Genomic DNA, 17620 nt, shown 5'->3' with positions numbered 1-17620 from the left:
CTGATACGCTGAACCTCACGGCGGCGCCAACTTCCTGACATCCTTTGCTGTTATGGTCTGCTCCTGCAGCTCTCTCGTGGCATTATAATTCCCTCGGCTCTCTGTCCTTGTTTTTAACGAGTGACTGCCTAACTGACAGCTACGGTGGTACCTGGTGAAATTGCTATAATCCACAACACGCAGTTGGCACAGTGCGTGCTTTCTCACCGCCAGAAAGTGTACATGATGCTGTTAGATTGAGGCCCGTCAGAGTCAGGACTGTTAGAGTTAGGACCGTTAGAGTCAGGCCCGTTAGAGTGAGGACCATTAGAGTCAGGATCGTCAGAGTCAGGACCGTCAGAGTCAGGACCGTCGGAGTCAGGACCGTCAGAGTCAGGACCGTCGGAGTCAGGACCGTCAGAGTCAGGACCGTCGGAGTCAGGACCGTCGGAGTCACCGGGTATGCCCTCGCCATTCCATATCATGGGTGGCAACGAAAGGTCCCACTGGTATGCGACTTGTCAAGCGTCAGCATGTTCAATGGTATTATGGCTAGCTGCAAAACTTCGTCTGGGATTTTCTGGAAGATTGTGGTGTGTTATAAAGTGCTAGGGGAATGAGCTCGTTCTACCATACCTACCATGGCCGGTTATGGACTTCTCTAACGCCATCATTGCCGGTTACTGCTTGAAATTCTCTCCCTTGACCTCTGCCTGTTAAGAATGCTACAAGGATGAACCCTTAGCATATGGGACATTGTTAATGTCACCAACTATTACGGCCTTCTCCGCGCGAAGCTAACGACTAGGTATAGTATGGGATCATGGAAAACAATATGGTAACTGGGAGCTTAAACGAGCAAACCATCCGAGTTGCCTTTATTATTAGCCCATTGTGGAGAGCAGTTCGGAACATTCAAACCCCCAATATTTGGGCTCATTCTTTACTTTGTTCAAATGCATTATTTAAAGCGCTGCGGGCACAGGCTAGGTGATCTCCTTGGTGCCCCCGGACTTTCCTTGCTTTAGGTGCGGCACTAGGTGGGATTCTCTGGGGAACGCACGGCATTCCAATGTCGTCCATCTTCGTTGACGAAAACATTCCATGGGCCGTAGGTTCGCATACGCAAATGGGCATTGGGCCATCTCTATTTGTACACAAGGCCGGAAGTTTAACACTCACCCCTTGTTCTCGAATAGTGTATATAAAAGCTTTAATAAATAAATCTTGTTTAATGGGGATCTTCCTACCACTATTAGCAATCCACCTATCGATTCCCCTGTTGAGGCACGACAAGGCAAGCCCCAACTCGTCATCGTGGAGATAATCGACGTATTCTGGTCACTATGGCCATTGATTTGAGAAGGGGATGTGTACAGGCAAGGCACTTCGGCGAGCTGTTCCATTCTTCTTTCGATTAGCTGCATGTATCCTTCAGTGCCACCCGGGGACTTGCCCTGGTGCCATAAGAATCAAACCCTAGAAGGCGGTACGCAGAGGGGAACGGCCGCGATGAGAACTTTACCTATCTCACTAGCATGCTTAGTAATTTCCTTTAGATTTTTGTTTCTGATGTGTTTTGATACCCTATAATATAATAACTCCGTGGGGTTATTAATGTTGTGCTGTAAGTACCAGTCGCTTCAGCTCTGACATTCAAGGCAGTTACCGGAGTAAGAGCTGCAGATACTCTTTGAGAACGAATCGTGGTATTTGAGGGAATAATAAAATCAGACGAAGTGTTCTCAGCTTGAGGCCAGGGGGGTTAAACGGGTCCGTCTTCTGGGGGCGAAGCGGACGTGTACAGGATAAATTGGTCCTTGGAGGCTTTAGATGCCAACTTTAGGCCGGAATAGTTAAAAAGCAACATTGTTGCCCACTTGTCCCCACTAAGTCTTTAACTGATGTACGATTTGAAGACATGGCGCAGACGACGCTTATAGTGGCAGGTTGCATGAAACTAGAACCTCTGATTCAAAAAATACCACTAATATAACGTCATTGCTGGTCTGTTGATGAAGCTTTATTCGAAACAGGTTGCATGCTATGTAGCATGGCAATGGTTGTATAAAGAGAGAAGAAGGTTGCGCGGTGTTTTAATGCGTGGACTGTTACCAGTATTAATGGCAATTATATTGAATATTTAGAGAATTTTCCTGGTGCACACCTAGCATGCAAACGGCATTCCAACAGGGAATTAGTAGTGCTAGGCACCATAGGACTGCGACTTGATACTTCTTGCGCCTACCGGACTCGCGTGTGTTGCGCGGCTGGGAAGGATAATGGACTGGGGGTGATACTTCGACACTGTTTAGAATGTTGGCTTTAGTATCAAGAGGGTTTCTGGGCACGGGGGACACGGCGTCGGCCACCGCCACGATTGCGACGGCCCTGCTGGGGAGCTGGATTGTTGCTCTCCAAATATCTCACTGGTGGCGTGCTGTCGGTCTTCCTTGCTCCATTCCAACGCCACTTGATTCCAGCCCGCACCCACGTGCAATCGCATTTTCCATACTCGTGTTAGAGGAATCTACCTGGGCGATGGTAGCAGTTATTGAATCGGTGTTCTTTGTAGATTTACCCGGCCCATCGCTTCTCTTGCCTGCCGGAGTGGTGATAGGAGTAAGGTGGTTGTGGAACTTGCACTGGTTGGATAGTGACAGCTGTCTCGCACAACATGTGCACACTCTATCTGCTAGAAGATGCATTGTGTCCTGTATTATTCAGAGTCATAGCTAAGATTTATACTGTTTAGTTTCCCTGTACTTAAAGTATTAGTAGTGGACTGGCTCGGAATATAAAGGTAAGTATAGATAGTTTTCTGTCGAGCAATACACCACAATGAGTGAGATGAACCTCACTCATATTGATAATCAGGTCGGAAAGCTCGGAGGCTTGATACTATAACCAAAGCCAGACAGAGGCCGCGCCGGGACGGAGGGAGATCATGGCTGCCGAAGCAGCGGCGAAGAGCGGTCCGAAGACCCAAATAAAAGCAGCTATAATAAGTTAGCAAACTAAAACATGATAGTACTGCGAGGCGGGTATTAACTTACACGAAATATTATTATTCTTGTTAGGGGGTACCAACCTGCGAAGCAGTATTAGACAAGGGTGCAGCCATGCTTTTAGGGTTAACCACCTGCGCGTTATTAACCGCGGTGGTTTACACAACAGCCGCTTTAAATATATTACAAGCTGCTTTTAAGGTAGTAATGTTTTTGCAAACGCGTGGATTACTAGCTCCCACATGCACGGTATAAATAGTATTAAGGATATCTCGCAGCTTGTTGCTAACTAGGGCAACGTTAACAGCCTTGCAAAATTTAAGTGCCCTCTTGCTGTTGCGACAGTGCCCATTGATAGGAGACTAATCCAAAGTTTTATATGACGGCAAGGAAAAGGACTCTTGAACACGGCGGTAGACATAGGTAGAAGCCTCTGGTCTGCTCGGTCTCCTTCAATCGGGACAGCCACATTCACAGTCTCGATTTTCCCTAGTTTCTTGGTCTCTTGTGTCTTCTTGTCCCTTCTCTTTCTTATGTCGCGAGATTGCCCATGGGCATTTTTCCTAGCAGCACAAAGGAGCTTGTCTGCTTCCGGGTCTTTTTTCTCGACGCATGCAAAGACATGAGTCTCTGGCGAAAGAATAGCTGGTTGAATTGGGTATCATGCCAGGGGGGTTTCAGGTCCTAAACAGAACTAGACCTAGCTTGCCCGGTCTGAGTTGGTGGCTAGCAACCCTCCATTACTTGTGGATCTATATTTGCACATGCACGCTACCTATTATACTGCGAAGGCCTGGTGTATGAAGAGTCTTAAATAGTTTCTTCCTTCCACCTTGCAGACCCAACCGTTGTTTGTCCGCTCTTCCCAACGGTTGAAAACCGCTTACATTTGGGAATGTTAGGGTTATCAGTCCTAGCTTCTTCTGGACAGGGTGTCGCTAAGTCTTGCATATAGTCACTGAGGAATAGGTCCATACTTTGAACTCAATGACCTTGCTGTTTTCTGCGTTTCTGATGACCAGAGAACCTAATCAAACTCGCGCTTCCCTAGCACATACCCGCGGTGGAGCTCTCTACCTCTTGATCTACCTCCAGAGAGGTCCTACTGTTCAGCCATGGGATCGTCCGTATCCCGGTCGTCATCATATACCTTGGCTGCGCCAGCCAGCCAAAGCACAGACCTCAGGCGATTGAGTGTCCAATTCATATATACAGTTTCGTTAACAGGAGAGGCCACATTTGTAGGTGTTGGTATGTAGCGTGGCTTCCGTACTTCCCCTCTGTGTATCCGGTTGCCCTACCGATCTTATGGAGCCGCTGGCCACCTTGGGGAGCCCCATGGCAAAGTCATCAAGTTGAAGATCATAAATCGCGCTCCCGAGGAAGAATACCTCCAGAGGGGCACAAACCCACCGTGGGCAGAGCACTTCTCCGATGGCTGTGCAGACAGGCAAAAGTAGATCCTCGAGGCGAGAGATGCTGCAATGTAGGTAAGATGGGTCTGTAGCGTTGCCCCCGGTCGTATAAAAGGCGCCCGCCCTGCGTATAAAACGTGAGTCCCGAGGTCATGCCGTCGCTTTCCGTTTCAAATAAAAAACCAGCAAACAAAGAAGAACTTGAGCCAGGATGCGGAGTCCGTTACGTGCGCCGGCGAATGTCGCAGCCCTAACGCGCCAAGACTTCACGCCAAGTCCAATTCCAGAGTCACAAGTCAAAACTATGCTCTTGACAGGAAGAAAGAGTAGCGCAAGATAGAAAAGCCTATGGCGGTGGTTATAAGTATAGAAAAAGGTAGTTAAGTCAAGAGCAAAGTGGCCACATCTACCAGACGCCCTTGTTTATAGTTTACCGGCAGGTAGAGTGCATGGCGGCTGCAGCCCCAGCGCATCTGCAATCTCCATAGTGTGCCCTGCGTGATTCCACGACATCTCAGTTTCTAGACAATTTATGTGCAACTCGATACGCCGGACGGAAAGAGACGCCTGGGGCGGAGGCGGAGGCAGAAGAGCAGGAGACACCTCGCGAGCAGGCACCTTATTTGTAGCAGAACACTCTATAGTATTCAGGCAGGGTCCAGGGAAGAGAATGCTTGCGGGTTAAGGCGGAAGTGGTTATAATTATCTTCCTTAATGTTACCTCTGTGTGCGAGGAGAGTTTGGACAAGTGAAAGGCCCACTCTAACCTCCCAGTTACCATGAACAGGCCAAGAAGAATCCTTTTCATCTGGAAAGGTCTCGCTGAATAAGGAGGTTTTCGCACAACTCCAGCTCGAGGTCACGCCGGACCAACCGAGCCCGGGAAAGTGGGTATTTGGTTTCCAGGAGATCAATGACATACTCGATTTTCATTGCGACGCGCCGCAGTAACGATGCACATTGCGCACCGAGGCACGTGAAGGTTGAGCGGCAAAGCCACGAGAGCGACGGCGGGGGCCGGGGCCGGGGCCGGCGGAGGAAAAACACCAACAAGATCCCCATTAGCGGGGGCGGCGGGGGCAGCGGTGGTGGCGGCGGTAGCGGCGGGGGCACGCAAATAATAAGATTAAGTTATTTTAATAGCTAGTATATTAGTAATTATTAATATATAAGCATGGGCAGGGGAATATAATCCCTATATATTAAAGGTAAAATAAAAAGTAAAGGCTAAAACCAAGGCTTAACTACTATAATAAAAAAATATAAAATAAAATATTATAATAAGCTAAATAACTACTAATAATAGTATTTAAAGTATAACATAAAACTTTATTAAATATTAAAGTAAGAAAAGTGTAAAGCAAAGGGCGAGCGTGGGAGACCTTAAAAAAAGAAACAGGGTTAGGAACACGCGGCATAACAAAGGCCATAACAAAGGCAAACCGCGTCCAACTTGACCGCTGATTGATTGCCACTGTCATTGGATGCAGTAATGAGAATGCAGAATTGGGCTCAGGGATGTCTCCAAGAGGAAGGTCTTTCAGGTGTAGTCTGGTGTACGTTCCGCAAGCTCCGGGCAAGCCTTGCCCCATGCTCAGCTGGTATTTCAATCCTAGGATAGCTCTTATATTTATTTTTTTTAATATATTATTTATTAGCCTAGATGATTGTGAAGTTTTGGCCCGGGGGAACCTGAACAAGCGCAGCGTTGGGTTGGATAAGCTGATCAGACATGCTAGCGACTGACTCTGCGCCGGTTATCGAGGGTTACTTTAGTCACATGCTTGCTGGATGTGTCTTCATCTGTCTTCCTCCCAGAGCCTTCCCCCCTAACGCTTTACCTAGAGATTTATCGTTTTTGACGCTGCTATAGGGGTCCAGGGGACTTGGTCTTGGGCATAGCTATATCTCCCACAGAAATAGACCTATTAAGTTTCCTCTTTGGCAGTCTGGATTAACCCCAGCTCCGTTTGAAGCTGAGGGAGTATGACAGTGGCACCCAGGATTATCCTATGAGGATATTTAATAAGTATATTCTTAGCACGGAGTCTTCAGTTGACATTCGTACAAGCTAGTAAAGTATTTGAAAGCCACGGCTAAAACTTTCTACTCTTCGAGGAGCAGTTGGGCCGGGAGCATGAGCACGACAGGCGGAACCAGCAGCGAGGTTGGCAGAGACAAGGCAGCATGAACAGCAGAGGCTCTAGCAAGGCTACTGACAATACAAGGAGACTAAGATAGAACAACTGCGTCAAAGACTTCCTTAGGAACACGGCGACCGGCGTCGACAGTATGCGAAGAAGGATTGTCGCGAGACCCATCATGATTTCGTACGGGGCAGTCTTTCCAGCCGTGATCGGGTAGTTAGGGTTTCATAACGCCCGCATTATCTGCGCTGTGGGTTGCTTCGCGAATATGCGAGTTATCCTGGCTCAATATATTTATATCATACTAGGCTTATTGCATTTTTCGCTTTGGTTCGACTGGGTGGTTATAAGTTGAAGTTGCTGCACCTTCGCAGAACCCCTAGAGGCTGAAGGCATTGTTCAATCCACGAGAGAAGTCGTTTCTTTTGAAGCCCAATCCAGAGTTGGTTTGCTTGCAGGTCATACGTGACTCCGAAGTCCCACGTTGCTTCTGCTGCGGCGATTTGCTGCTTGACGGACACACGGACAGCGGCATTCTTCTGGAACACGATGTGTCGGAAAATGGCCAGAAACGCGGCTTGGTGATTAATAACCTGGGCGTAAAGTTCATATTTCTCTTGTGGCATTTGAACAATTTCTCTGTCGAAGTAGCTGTCACGTTCGGGGTCTGCAACTACGTCCAGCACTCGAGACAGTTTAGGAAATTCCAGGCTTACACTTGTCATAGAACAAATACCAGGTGCTGGATTGAATGAGCCAAACAGAAAGCATATTTTCCCTACACATTTATATCATAAGGGAGGCTTCTTCCTCATATTCCACGGTAGTAAGAGTTTACCTATTATCTACTGACCATAGACATTTCTTCAACCAGGAATTGACATCTGTCCATTCCGAGAAGTGATGCATCGGTAGTCCGGAAAGTGCGATCTTGTGGAATATGGATAAAAGTCTCGAGGCATCATTGTCATGGGCTGAGACTAGAGGAAGACGTCCGATGTGTTGCAGGAACTTGATTTATCTCGGGGGTAGCTTTAATTCTTTGATGGGTGCGAGAGGGTTCTGGGAGCTAGAGCTCGAGATGAGAGATGAGATAGAAAGAGAAAAGAAGAGAAGCGGAAGGAGAGGACGAGCAATGTCAGAAGGAGGTGAAAGATGGACAAAGCATAGTAAGAGAAAATGTCTTTACCTCTCGCCGACTGGGTATTGGCATCCCTGAGTTTGACTGTTGCGACCCCGGGGAGTGTTATACGTCCTGCAGATGGCTATTTCTCATGTGTCCTCATGTGGCGGACTTTATTGGATGTGAATTCTTCATGATTGCAGGTTGTAGAAATAGATATCGTGTCCGAGGAGTTATCGGCTAGGCTAATCAATGCTAAATTGGTCGCGGCCTTCCGCTCATGCATTCTCATGTGTTGGGCCCTGTTATGCCGTGACTTTGTTTTCTTGCAAATGGGGCAGATGTAAGTTTCTTCCGAGCTTTCTTAATCTAACAATTAACTTAATGTCACTTTGTCTGCATCACCACGATTAAACAAATACCCCGACTTGAACGCGGTTAGTCAACTTCTCTGCTATGCCTTCTGGATAGTTTGATTATATATTTTATTAATTCCGTCAACTCCGTTGATGCCCTTAAGGCCAGGTCGACAAGGCGAAGTGGGACAGGTAACTATGGCGAAGCGAATACCAGCACGCCGAGCAACTCAGGGGATAATCTCAATATATCTTTGTTAGTCTTCACTGGTCAACAAGGGGCCTCGCCCCGCTGGCTGGTATGTCATAGCCTGTGCAGTTAGCCCAGCCGGCCTAACCTGGCTAGTAAGCCTTGCAGTCGCGGGAAATAAAAATAAGATCCCAGGTTTTTTATACCCAGGCAGTTAATATAAATTATTATTATATAAAGGTTGTAATATTAGGTGGCTTATAATACCTAATTTTTATTATTATAATTAAGAATTAAAAATAATATTATTTAATAAAATAAATATATATTAAATACTGCGCCAAGACCCTGTTATAAGTATAAATTTTTAATAAATAAATACCTTGTATTTACCTATAAGTATAAATATTTTAAAGCTTGCTATTTCTAAGCTATTAAAACTTGCATATAATAAAGGGCTAGGTCTTGGGTAAAAATAGGACATACCACCTAGTAATAATAAAATTATACACACACTAAGTAATAGCCAAGCTTTAGCAAGGGTGCTATATAGCTAATAATTATTATAAGTAAGTTTAAAACTAAAAAAAGTTTATTAAATAAGAAAATTAATTTTATAAACCTATTTTAATTACTTTAATTTTTATAAAGTATTACCTAGGCTACCAAGTTATTAAAAATAAAATATTAAATTTAAACTATGTAGTCCTAGGTCTAATATATATTTAAGTTTATTATTTAACCACAAGCTTATTATTTTTTTATTATGCATTAGCTATAAAAGTATTATTAAAAAAAAATTTACAGGAAGTGTAAACAAGCTATTCCCGGGATTTTAAGAAAAGGAAGATATAAATACTATAGCAGGTTTACTGTCCCCTAACAAAGCTAACAGGCTTTTGGCATCACTGTCCTAATATTATAAAAAAGCATGGATAAATAGAAAGTCCATCTCACCGCCCCGAGCGTGATTCTTCTTGGAATTTCCAGTTAAGGTGGACATATTCCCGGAGGTATTCTTACTAACTAGAGTGGAATAATCCTTAGGATAATAAAAAATAAAAGATAAATTTACTAGCACAGGCACGCTGGCTATAGTAAAATTATTATTAAAACTAAATTAGTTATTTAATAATAAGTTAATTTCCTTATTTTTTTTAAATCCTAACCTAGGCGCTAACTTAAATTCTATATATATTAATTTTTTTTAGGCTTATTATTAAAAAAAAGGTTATTATTAAGCTTAAAAATAAAAAAAAAATATTTATATTATAATAGGCTTAGGGTTACAAGCAAGGTTTTTATTAATATTTTTAAAAAATTAAGGTATATTTATAAAGGTAGTATTACTAAAAAAAATAAAAATTTTTTAAAATAATTAAAAAATAATAATATAGTTTTTAGCATAGGCACACTAGGCTAAATAAAATTATTATTAAAATTAAATTAGCTATTTAATAATAAGTTAATTCCCTTATTTTTTTAAAACCTAACCTAGGAGCTAACTTAGATTCTATATATATTAACTTTTTTTTAAGCTTATTATTTAAAAAGGGGTTATTATTAGGCTTTATAATAAAAAAAATATTTATACTATAATAAACTTAGGGTTATAAGTAAGGTTTTTATTAATATTTTTAAGGGATTAAGTTATATTTATAAAGGTAATATTACTATGGGGAATAAAATCTTCCCTAGGAAAATAAAAAATAATAATATAGTCTTTAGCATGGGCACACTAGGCTAAGTAAAATTATTATTAAAACTAAGTTAGCTATTTAATAATAAATTAATTCCCTTTTTTTACTTAAACCCTAACCTAGAAGCTAACTTAAATTTTATATATAAAAACTTTTTTTAGGCTTATTATTTAAAAAAGGGTTATTATTAGGCTTTATAATAAAAAAAATACTTATATTATAATAAGCTTAAGATTATAAGCAAGGTTTTTATTAATATTTTTAAAAATTAAAATATATTTATTAAGGTAGTATTACTATAAAAAATAAAACCTTTTTTAAAAAAAATAAAAAAAATAATAATATATTCTTTAGCATGGGCATATTAAGCTAAATAAAATTATTATTAAAACTAAGTTAGTTATTTAATAATAAGTTATTTTTTTTATTTTTTTTAAATTTTAACTTAAGTACTAACTTAAATTCCGCGTGTAAGGGCTTTTTCTTATACTTATTATTTAAAAAGTAGTTATTATTACGCTTTATAATAGGGGAAGATACCTATACTATAATAAGCTTAGGGTTATAAGCAGGGTTATTCTTAGTATTATTAAAAAGTAAGATATATTTATTAAGGTAGTGTCGCCGTGAGGAACAAACCCTTTTTTAGGATAATAAGGGAATAATAACATGTCCTCTGGCATGGGCACACTAAGGTAAGCAAAATTATTATTAGGGCTAAGTTAGCTATCTAATATTTAGTTATTTTCCTTGTTTTTTTTAGCTACTAAACTAAACATAGTTTTTATAACGCATTATTTCCCTAGTTTTTTAATGGTTCTTAGGAGTTACTTTAAGTTTGTTTTTAGCCTTTAAACCCGGGTAGTAATTAACCCCTTATAACTAATAATACTTCCAGGGTATTACTAGTTTAAGTATTTAAGATAGTTATTAATAAAAAGCCTAGTTACTTTAATATATTTATAACCTACTATTAGTAGTAAACTAGGAGTATTTTAATAGAAATTAATATATTAATTTTTATATTAATATAAAAAAGTAGGTTAGGTCTGCAAAGGCCTATAATAAAAGTTTTAATTATATATAGCTTAACCTTGTTATTTTTCCTACTTTAAAAGTATAATTAATAGTAAAAGTTATTAAAGTTAAAACCCTTTAAAGCTATAAAATAATTTTTTAAGCTAAAATTATTTAATTTAACTATTTAGCATAGCTTCCCGCTTGTGCTAAGCCTGTCTAAATTAATTACCTAATTATTTCTAGGGGTAGTTAGATTTTTTACTATAACCTTATAATTAAATAAGCCCTTATTATTTAATTTTAGTATTACTTGCCCCTGGCAGCAGGGCTTTTGGTTTTGCCTTAAAATTTTTTTTAATTTACCTAAATGCAAAACCAGGTATTCTTGGTCTATACTATTTATAATATTTTTAACCTTGTTTAGGAATGCATTATACTAATTAAAAATTATTTTTTTTAATTAGTTTACCTTGTTCCTAATGCCATTTTTAAATTTATTAAGCTTAATAATCTTTAAAAGTGCGGTTCGTGTTTGTTTCTTTTCTTTATTAAAAAACTTTTACTTTAAATTAATAGATTTCTAGATACTTCTTTGGCTTGTAAATTCACGTGTGAATATTAATTTTACTATAAATATAAGGCTGGAAGTAGGATAATTAAAGCTTTAAAAGGTATTAGTAGCCAGGCAGAAAGTTTTAAATATTACTTAAAACATGCCTTTATAAAAAGGCAGACGGGTACTAACCTTAGCGTGAGATTAAAAGGACTAAAAATAATAAAGCCTTAGCCTTTTTGCTGCATGCAATTTAAAAGGTTAAGTAAAATAAATAAGGTGTAAAGGGCGGGTTTACTTTAAGGAAAGAAAGTAAGTATACTTGGCAAAGTATTACTTTAGTAAGTGGGAGCCAGCTAGCCTAGCGGGACTAGGATGTTAACACCTTAGGCAGTAGCACAGGAAATTATTCACTTTTGTTGCATCTACTATTAGGCAGCACAACAGGAGAAGGTAAGCTAGATTGCTTTAGTGATGAGCCCTGCACCTAACTTCATTCAGGGCAGACACCGGTTGTCGTTAGAGGATACGGCCAATCTGGGCACATGGGGTTCGTACGGTAACGATCACTATTGTTGAGGTAGTCCTCAATACTGAGATGCCCTTGGACATCGTTCGAGGATCACGGTATCCTGCTGCGCTTGCGAGGAGACTCAAGGGGGCGTGGGGATTTGACGACGGGGTTTATGAGCCGGGCCTGCCATAAATGCTTGACAATTTGTATGGTAACCCCACTGGTCCTGGCTGATTTGTATTGGCCGTTCACATTATCTGGCTGGATAGTACATACGAATGGGTTTTACCTATACACTTAACCCACTAAGCTTTCGACCTAAATGGACGAACCGGTGGGCTTCAACAAAAGTCCACCCAATCCTAGATGTTCCGAAGAGGAAGACCGAGTTCCTCTCCGTGGCCCGCAGAACCGCAAATGGCTATTTATCTGTGCCGGAAATACCGCAGGGATTGCATGCATGCTTTCCTTCTTCTTTCGCCTTACGGTCGTGGATCTTTTAGCTTCTTTATGACAGGTACACACTGCGAGGTATGCGGCAGGAGTATACTTTCCCTGTGCCACTAAATCAATTAGGCTGATTATGACACTGTCGAGTTGACCTGCTAGCAGATCCACTAGAAATAACTGTATCTGTGGTGGCTTCCAGCACCTGGCTGCACACTAGCCCTCTCAGTCCCTTCTATGTTGGTGATCCCTGCCTGCAGTAGGCAGTGTCGGGTTTTCTCTTGTAAGTTAGAGAATAACATAGCCTTCTGATGCCCCGTGGTACCGGTGTACTTCAACCTGCTGTATTATGACAGTAATATGCAATTTAATTAGCTATAATTCAGGTCTGTTTTGTTCCAGCGTTGAGCTGTCGCTGTCCGCTAGCCATCTTGCAGAGACGATGGTCTCAGATAAGAAATGCAAGTGTTAGTGTCTGAAGAGGGGAGACAGATTGGCAAGATCCCAAACTAATCGCGGCCCCTCGTCGCCCCTAATCAGATGGCCGTCGGCTGGGTCGCACGCTTTGGTTAAGATCCATGTATCAACGTACAGGTCCTCAAGACTTCAAAGTATGTAGTGCTCCTATTCCCAATGTTTCTTTGGTTATGAGTCCACGAGATTACGTCCTTGGCATAGGCCTCGACCGACTCCACGTCTCAAGGGAAAGGCCGAAATGGTCAAAGAAGCAGTAAGAGAAATGGGAGAGTGTGGCTGGCAAAAGAAAGAGGGGAAGCAGACAAGAGAAAGAGAGAAGCCAAAGTAGCCGAGCATACTGAGGAAGTTGCTATTGAGATGAAGACGGCCTCGATCCAATGCAGACGATCGGGATGGCGGGAGGTATAGTTTGCGGCCAACGCGTGCTGCGCAAAGGTGAGGGAAAGGCCCGTGGAAGGGGGTGGAACGCCGTACAGCCATGGCCCAAGATCGTCGTACGCTTATTGACAGCGAAGAAGAAGGTTTCCGATGCTTTGGAGATTCAGAATGTCTATTTTATACAGCGGAGAAGGCGCGAACAAGCGTGTCAGATTCAAAGTGGGGGCCCATGCAGCAGGAAGTGTTCAATCGCCTAAGGGTAAAGGATATGGATACCTCTATGTCTGGAACATCTGTCGAACGTGGCTGATAAAAGACACATTTCTTTCGAGAACCTGGGGTCTGCTTGCTCATAGAGGATTTTTTATCGCCCCAGTTAGGGCGGGTAGCGGCGGGCACAGCGGGTTTTGGCTGGAGTCGTACCGGCATTTGTGAAGCCACACGCCGCAACCCTTCGTCCTAGGTTGCGGCGGGTACAGCGGGTTTTGGCTGGGGTCGTACGGGCATTTGTGAAGCCACACGTAGCGCTCAGCGCAAAGTCGACAACGACAAGTACGATCTCTATGGCTTATCTCACTCCATACCAGGTTCTTAGACTGGTGTAAGTCGATTGCGTATTCAGCAGTAGCCCCAAGGGTCTAAATACTCTTTTTAGCCACAGTAAGCTCCCGGTCTAACATTGGCGACGTGTCAAATGATTCCTTGAAGGAATCCATGGAACTTCTCACTGCCTTCGTCGTCAGGCCAAACACAGCCTGGCTGCCACAAATCACCGTATTGGCTTCGGAAGCCAGTGGCGCAGCGGCGCGTCGCAGTCGATGAAGGTGCACACGTACAGAACCTGTGCCGCCCAAGCGGAGGGAGCAAAAGATGAGGTCGGGTGGTTCAACCGCTTGCTTTGCTCGTGGCCGATGAGGGGCCGGAAGACCGCCGGAGGAATTGGCGCACTTCTCGCAAAATGCATCCGAAAAGAATCTGCTGCCCTTCGTGGTGCTGAAGGGACCAGCAACGCCCCTGGTTGGGGACATGCACACATAGGCTAGGCGAGGGTATATGCCCAGTGATATCCCGCACAGAGCCTTCGCGGGGTGAATCCTGCATGGGCGGGATGTTAGCAAGTTTTGTTGAGGGGGGAGGGCACATTAATCAGGCCCAGCACGTACCAGGAAACAAGCAGATTGACCTCATATGAGCAGAAGAAAGGATGAGAAAAAAGGCCCACCAGATTTCGGAACTCTCCAAAAGAGAGAAAGCACATTTGATGAAAAGGCCACGCGCACTTCGGGCATGCTTGAGGAGGAAAAGGGGTATTTTGGGGGAAATAATTCGGGTGTACTTGAAAGAGAAGGCCATGTTTAAGTAAAAAAAGCACACCAGACTAGAGCGGCCTGTAAGAAGAGAGGAACTATTTTTAAGTAAAAAGTAATACCAACTATGGCCATGCTCGGGATTAGGAAAAAGACATGCTCTGGGTAGAGAGCTATATCCGACTTGGTATATCGACTCTGTTCTACCAAGGCCAGACACCGAGGAATCTGAGAGATGCAGTAGAAAAAGCTAAGATGCCTTGTCTTAAAGTTCGGTTCCTTTACCAATACCGGGGAGGTGTGTCAGGTCAACCCATATAAGCCGGGCTCTCTTTTTCTGCTTGAGTCCAGTCCTCGGGGATACTGCGGTCACCTGCGGTCGGAATTTGATCGTGTTCGCATTCCCCTGGTGTTGATAAACGTTGTGGTCCATAAAAGTACCCTCCCCTGGGCTTACTCCTCCTAAGCATGGAACTGGTTAATTAAGAACGTCCTGAGGTGATGGGCAGTATGCGAGTGGTCCATTTGTTGTTCGTCCCCCTGCAACCAGGCCTCTGGCACAACGCTCATGCCATCCCCTATGTACATTCTGGAAGAATATATTACTCTCCTTAAGTCCCCATATAGAAGTAGCTTGCTAACTGAATGCATGTGAGTGAGAGTACTTGGATTTATCCCATGAGCATGAGCACGGCGGCTTCTGTCGTTGCCATCACAAGGGATAGGAGGAGTTAAGGGCTTAATAAAGTGAACGATCATGACCTAGAACTGGGCGAGCAGCGCGGGGATAGGTGTATATAGGCAGTTTATAATAGGTCGCGTTCTTGTAGAGTAATAGCCCAGAGAATATATCTTCTTTGTGGAAGTAGTTGTTTCGAACTAATAGAACAAAGTGTTATTCTCTCGGAAATTTAAAGGAGAATGAGTGGGAGACCTGGTAGCGGGATGTTTTACGCACTCTACCATAGGTACTCTGCCAGCCGGATCCCTAACTTGCTGAATGTCTTTGCTTATACCTTCTCTATTGGTCAACAAGCGAGTACAGCGGGGCCGGAGGGCCAACATTGTTGTGAAAGAAGTATGCTTCGTTGCCCCGAATCGAAGAGCGAGTATCAAAAGTATTTTTACAGGGCATATGCGCCCATATCTCAAGTCGAGAGTCTGGAAAAACGGATAGAGAGGCAAAGAGCTTATTACCAGACTGGGAAGTTAGACAGTCTATCTATGTCCTATTCACTGGCTCTCTTCAGCCTGGTAGGTCACGAGGGTAGCTCCGCTACCCCGCCCCTGTTCTCAGGGACGTTCTCTGGAAGAACTTCCTCTTCATGGAGATGGTTTCAGTAGTTGTTGATGAGAGGTACTCCTCCCTGTTTTAGTATGCCAGGATAAGTCATTGATCGTGAGATAGGAGAGAATGCTTTTCACAAAGATTCAAGAAGAAGCATGCAATTCGATCGAGTATACGACTTCTTCGTCATGTTGGACATCAATCAGACGCCGTTGCCAACAGAGCTGCCTGTTGCCATTGCACGGCTGGCGTCAATCTCGATTTCTCAGGTCCGACTAGTGAGCACCACATGCCAAAAACAGACAATTGTCTATATTTATTATATATCCTTCCTTGGCCAGCTCGTTGGTTGGACAATGGATAAGACAGGACAAGCCATGTGGAAAGGCATATGTCCACGTATCCGGCACCTGCAACGCGCAGTCTTTGAGCGCACGTCCTGCGCAACCACTTTCCGGCCTTCGGAGAGCAGATAATGGTCGAGTTGCCTCCACATTCTTCACATGCTTTTGGTCTCGGGGTCTCCTGCTTGAGACGACAGTAGGTTCTCTCCATGCGCTCGGCATTCTCCTTGTAAGTGGCGTCATGATCTAAAACAGGGACACGGGCAAGAAGGCCACGACGGGATGCTTGTAGCTTTAGTGCGGTACCAGGAAAGGTCTTTTGCAATATCCTTCAGGGTTGGCTTTGACCGTCAGCTGCAACTTCTTTCGGTGCGCTTCTTCCGATGGTCAAAAGACATTTTCGCCTCTTGGGTCAGATACAGGGACCGCAAGGCCCTTTCCATACCGACATCGCCGTCCATATCGAGACCAAGGGAGCGACGGCGGCGGACTGCTAATTGGAAAGCTTTCAAGTCGTTCAGGCCCAGCATCAACGCCTCGGGGCTTTTCCACATCGCGATAGTGAACGGCCAGGGCAAAATTTCGCCGTCCATCGGATTCCCATGCGAGGCAGCAACGGAGAAAGAACTTAGGGGATCAGAGAAAGCAACGGGAAGAATGCCTCGCTGCGAAGATTAATTACCACCGCACACCTTTAAGCACAGCCTTGGTGGTTGTTAACACGCAGTACATCTAAGTTCTTTCTTCAATACTATCCCACGCTGCTATGGTTTAGCAAAATCCTCTTGCTCTTTATCCCTCCGCGCACAGGAAAAGCAGGTTTTAAGATGCCCCGTTCCATGCCATCATGGAAATCAGATCAAGGTAGAAATCGGATGATCCATCATACCTCGGGCGATCCGGACCCTACTGACATTTGATCAGCAGGGCTAACTGCTGCTACGGGAGAGCTTGCAGGTTTTGGGGCTAAGTGTGAGTTCTTGAGTAAATCATGGTGGTTAGTATAGTTAATCCGAGCTAAAATAGTAAAGCATATCCTCTGCCAGGCCAACCATGGCATCCTCAATAGAGGAATGGTCCCATGATGATTCAACGGCATCTTCCATATGAGTGTCCATTTTTAGAGCTGTGAGAATGCAGGTGGGTTGCGGGTTGACGGTTGACGACAAGAATGTGCGCAGGATAAATCAAGACTGCCCACTAGGGTAGGTCACGGGGCTTCTGCCTTATTCCATAACTGTCTCTCGTACCTAGGATGATTGGTTCGCCGGGGAAAACACGAAAGGGCCGCTTGGTTGCTGGCCATATACACAGGGTTACTACGCTATTGTATTATCGGGGTTCAACACAGCATTTCGAGAATGCCTGTTCATT

The 17620-nt window shown here is 43.6% G+C and overlaps 2 protein-coding genes across 2 annotated transcripts; both read right to left on the bottom strand.

The window, feature by feature from the left end:
• Nucleotides 1-203: 203 nt before the first annotated feature.
• Nucleotides 204-650, bottom strand: DSM5745_07175 (uncharacterized protein; the record flags this gene model as incomplete). Its single annotated transcript, XM_026749191.1, has 2 exons — nt 204-496; nt 620-650. 2 exons carry the CDS (start codon nt 648-650, stop codon nt 204-206), a joined length of 324 nt encoding a protein of 107 aa, XP_026602281.1.
• A 13033-nt stretch (nt 651-13683) lies between these two features.
• Nucleotides 13684-14335, bottom strand: DSM5745_07174 (uncharacterized protein; the record flags this gene model as incomplete). Its single annotated transcript, XM_026749190.1, has 2 exons — nt 13684-13868; nt 13954-14335. 2 exons carry the CDS (start codon nt 14333-14335, stop codon nt 13684-13686), a joined length of 567 nt encoding a protein of 188 aa, XP_026602280.1.
• Between the last annotated feature and the right edge of the window lie 3285 nt (nt 14336-17620).

The sequence above is a fragment of the Aspergillus mulundensis genome (genome assembly GCF_003369625.1).
Source record: "Aspergillus mulundensis strain DSM 5745 chromosome Unknown scaffold_7, whole genome shotgun sequence".
NCBI classification, from domain to species: Eukaryota; Fungi; Ascomycota; class Eurotiomycetes; order Eurotiales; family Aspergillaceae; genus Aspergillus; species Aspergillus mulundensis.
This window is presented reverse-complemented; position numbering and strand designations above follow the sequence as displayed.